At 35.6% G+C, this 4,825-nt stretch overlaps 1 protein-coding gene across 1 annotated transcript in view; it reads left to right on the top strand.

Annotated features, from left to right (window-relative positions):
* Nucleotides 1–3,144, top strand: part of LOC117121007 — an 18,831-nt gene extending 15,687 nt beyond the window's left edge. The window contains exons 2-3 of the mRNA XM_033266102.1: nucleotides 1,110–1,636; nucleotides 2,587–3,144. Of these exons, the coding sequence (XP_033121993.1) occupies nucleotides 1,110–1,636; nucleotides 2,587–3,034 (975 nt within the window). The 3' untranslated portion in view covers nucleotides 3,035–3,144. The remainder of the gene's footprint in view (nucleotides 1–1,109; nucleotides 1,637–2,586) is intronic.
* Nucleotides 3,145–4,825: the final 1,681 nt, after the last annotated feature.

Here is a 4,825-nt window from a genome sequence, read left to right as displayed (position 1 = left end):
AAAACAGGCCGATTAGAACACTATGAAATTTCGGTAATGAAATTATGATAATTTCATTGCGTTTAGTGCGCCATACCAAAATTAAATTGGTGTCCCATATTCTATTTATAATATTTTAATTATGAAGATTAATTTTTTTCAGTACTGTACATCTTCCCCATTCCCCAACAAGCATCTGCCCCAAGTTATAATCGTTTATTTGTAGTGATATTCAGACGCCAGAATAATATACTAATAAATAAAAATAACAAGGGACCTTTGCTATTAATAATGCCATACGTCAATTTGGTACAATTATGCATTATGTAATATTTATATATTTAGAGGTAGCTTATATCAGAATATGATAATAGCGTTGGAGTATCGAAGTCTGTGTTTTATGTAATTGAAATTCAAGTTAAGCCTAATAATAAAAAAATTGTCTAGAATATTATGTGAATAATTTCGTAATACCTTACATTTCTATTTGATACGTTATTTTTATATCCTATCATATCATATACTTGATTGTATTTTAAAGCGGAAATAAGAATGTCAGCTAACAATTTAACGTTATAAGCCCAGTAACGTTATAACGTGTTCCTTTCCTCAGTAACGCTATATCGTGTTCCTTCACAACGGAGTGGCCTGCTTTGTCTCTTGGGGTCGCTATCTTGGTCGCAGGCTCTGAGCACCCGGTCGCCTGTGGCAGGGCAAATGTGAAACCTGCTCCTTTGTTCGCGCCACCTAGGTAGGGGACCGGGACTGCGCTAGGGCAGAGGCGGATAGTTGACCCTTTGAGACCTAGCGTTGTTTTGCCACCACACCCTATTATATTGTAAATTCAAGATCTTTTCTATAATTTCTATAATTGTATGTAAAGCGCATAGAGGCACTGTGCAATATGCGCTAAATAAATGTAACTTATTGTTATTATTATTATAACGGTGTGCTAACGTTGTGCTAACGTAGGTTAAAACATAACATAACGTTAGCACAACGTTGTGCTAACGTTATCTTGTGTTTTAACCTAACCACAATATTCGCAACGTGTGCGACGTTCCCGAATTTATAATAACGTTTTGTGTTCTGGGTAAAACTAACTGGTTTTCATTTATGTTTTATTACAGTTGCGTATCATCTCTAATACGACAGGCCAACCAGTGGATAATTCTAAGGATTTGTACGCGTTGCACGTTGTGTTATCATTTCCAATTGCCGTACCCTACATGTATATATTTTCTCATCGACAATTCCTGTCGTGTTTCTTTAGTCCGTGTAATCGTGCTTGCTGTCCACAAAGACGTGATTTGGAAACGACAGCTGAGAGAACAATTTATAGGCCCGGCATGGATTTTCCTATGGATTCGCTCGACCGCAGCCTGCAAAGTTGTGACAAACCGTTAGTAAATAATAACTCGGTTCGCCGGAACGGTCGTGTCATGACAGGCGCAAATAATGAAAAGCCTCGAGAGTTTCTGCGTTACAAAACCGACCATACGTGGGTCCCCGAGCCAGGTCTCTTGAACTCTCATGACAAAGATGGTGACAATATGGACAAATTGTCCTCTATATCTGACGGTGAGAGAATCGGATCGTCAGAGGATGATTGCATGTCTATAAAGGAGATTCGAATAAGAATGGATGCGCCTGAAAGGTGAACTTTGAACCATAACCAACTGTCACAGAACTTCTTGTCAGTATCTTTACTCTTACTCACAGTTTCCATCTACTTTCTTACACCATACTTGAAATCATTTGACTTCCTATCTTCTTACCTGACAGTATCATTCCTATGACGTCACGTATACTTTAATTAACTCGCATCATATTTATAACCTCCATATTTCAGATATCATTTTACACTAACCAAGTCTGAATTAATGTTCATTGCTAATAGTTAGAATGAATTAAAACCCTGAATTCTATAGAAATAATTAATATAATACTGTATGACGTTTCTCAATTTCTCACTCATGAAGAATGTTTTTCTACAAATTAAAATTTTATAAGACTTATCATAAATTAAGGCCCACAAAATCTTGTGATTTCAAATATGTTTGTGTTGTTTGTCTTGGCTATCTGTTGTGTCTGCCTGTCTCTGTCTGCCTTTTCTTCCCTCTACGCCTATCTCTGATTTCTCTCAAAAATTCTGTCGGTTGCAACTTTTCATAAACACATTAACGTAACGTTTTCAGGTCAGGAAGAGATAACACGTGGGTACCAGGGACGTATTCGTGAGTACCATGTGGGGGTGGGGGGTTGGTGCGGGGTGACAAAATGGACCAACCAAGGGTATGAATCGCCAGTATCCTAGTGCCTAGGGGCAAAGTCGTAGGACTGAAGCTTAGTTAATGAGTGGTTCCAAAGCCTTCAGCCTCGTTCTCCGCCAAAAGTATAGTAGGAGTATATGCCTATATACAAATTCTACATTCTCGATTGTCTTAAAAATGTGAACTTATGGGGGTGCCGCCGCACCCCTCGTCCTAGATACGGGCCTGGGTATTTGATAAAGTACATTTCATTGCGTAAATAATATTGTACAAATTATTGTTCAAAATAAGATTTGTTTATATTAACATTGTATTTCTGTTTTCTTTTTATCAGAAATGTGCCTTTGCAAGTTAATAGTCTCCGGTCTCCACTAATCCAAATGTCCAACGCCCCATTTGTAGCTAGAGCGATAGTTAAGACGTCAACGCCAAAATCTGACCATTCGGTGCCGCTTATGGGGAATAATGATCCATGGAAACCGAAGATGCCCCGTCCAGTAACAAGTTATGAAATGTACAATCTAGGCCTAATGCTACAAGAGGAGCAGAATGCTGCGCAAGAACACAGATACTCTGCGCCAATGCTGTCGCATCTTACAGAAAATGACTGCAAAACAAACCGAGTAATTCCAGACAATCTCCAACAAGTCGATAGTTTTGATAGTAATGAGAGTTTATCGGACAGTGAATTTTTAGAACCACTCTCTCCAAAAAATAAACGACAATCAAACAACATCTGTGCTCGACAAGAAGTAATATGTAAAATTGAATCAGCACTTTGAAACTTCTTCCAGTACAGTCAGTGTCTATATCGATGCAGATAAGCGTTTATGTGTTTGTGTATAATTTGCGATATTTTTTAAAATTATTAAAGTGGATTGTTTGAAAAAAACATTTAGAGAATATTATTGTAAGAAAAGTACTAACTGCCAACGGTTATCTAAGAGTGAAAGGGTTCTAACAAAGGACTTTTAAATAAAATGACTAGAATTAAATTTGGAGCATAGAAATTAAACAATGCCTCCCCATAATATCCCCTAAGGCCTAGATTTAAACTATTTGATAACATGAATGGTTCCAAACTGATACAAAAAACATCATAAAACAGTACGGTAGTCGGCTAACTAATTGGTCTGCAGCCTATTGTCTATTCAAGATATTGACCAGATAGACTTATATTTCAATAACTACTGATAGCAATATATTATGTATACTGTAAAACCATTTTTCTGTTATTAATATCAAAGAAACATATAGATATGTTGAGCATTTTAGTCGGAAACTCTTGTCTCGGAACAAGGCCTGAACAAAAATAGAACAATAATTGTCGGAAGTCTTAAACATAGGGCCCATGCCTCCCCTCCGGAAATCCAACCACTGCTGATAGGCTGTGGCCCAAGCAATTGGAATTTAAATATTTGCATTTTGTCCAGTTTTTATCTCTTCATCTTCAGCATTTATTTCATTTCACCTAATCAAGATAGACTCACCAGCGGCGACTGATTTTGAATTACACAAATATTTGTGATTACAGTATTAGAAGCAAATAATATTTTAGAAGAATATTGTGCCTTTCATTCATTCACTCATTTACTCACTCACTCACTCATTCGCTCATTCATTCATTTTATTCAGCCATAAAAATTAAAATATACAACAAAATCAATTTAAAAGATGGCAAGAAAATTCAAAAGTAAACCCAATCTATAGCTCACGGGTCTGACAATCCAATCTAAAGCTTTGTCTACACTATCAAACTTTATCAAAAATTCGTCACATAAAATGTGATGGAACATAAGAGTTGAACACATTCAAATTTTTTTGATACAATTTCATAATATGTGATATGACGTCTCGTCTCATAAATGGGCACATCACATTTTTTTGTGTCACATAAAATTTGATAGCATAGACAAAGCTTTAGGAATTGACAATAATACAATTTTAAATAAAGCATAAAAAATAAATTACTTATAAGCAAACATGTTGTTCTCGATGTTCGAAACTCCTAAAAAGAAGTCAGAGCAAGGTGTCAATAACTAAGCTTTAATAACAGACTGTCTTTCAGAATGGGGTGTAACACGTAAAAAAATAATTCAAATTTCTTTTTTTTTACACCGAAAGTTTATACAACAGTGAATTTGGTTGTTGAAAATGAGACTATTTTTAGGTCTGTAGCAACATGCATTTACAACGTGTAATAAAGTAATTTAGGCCAAACCCACACAAAATGTATATCATCTTATTCCATACTTTTTGATTAGAAGAGATGGTTAGGGCATGTTCGCAACACTTAGCAAATACTGTAGTATTATAGGCCCTCTATAGTTTTGGGATGATCGTGCACAGTAGATTTTAAGTTCGGAATATCTGGTTGTAAAATTTACAATGATTTTTCTTTTTATTCTGAATGCGTGTGAACTTTGAGTTTCTAGAATATCGTTATTAATTTAGTGTCATTTTCAAGACACATTTTGATTTCACTACTTAGTGGAAATGGTAGTGCAATTTGTATTAAAAACAAAGAATTAACCTAATGTTAGACTACCACGCATTTTTGTTTCATTTTTTAA

Source organism: Anneissia japonica, unplaced genomic scaffold (assembly GCF_011630105.1).
Source record: "Anneissia japonica isolate Jap-2015-1 unplaced genomic scaffold, ASM1163010v1 scaffold287891_len339112_cov183, whole genome shotgun sequence".
Lineage (NCBI taxonomy): Eukaryota > Metazoa > Echinodermata > Crinoidea > Comatulida > Comatulidae > Anneissia > Anneissia japonica.
Note: the sequence above shows the minus strand (reverse complement) of the source record. Positions and strands in the feature narration are given on the sequence as shown.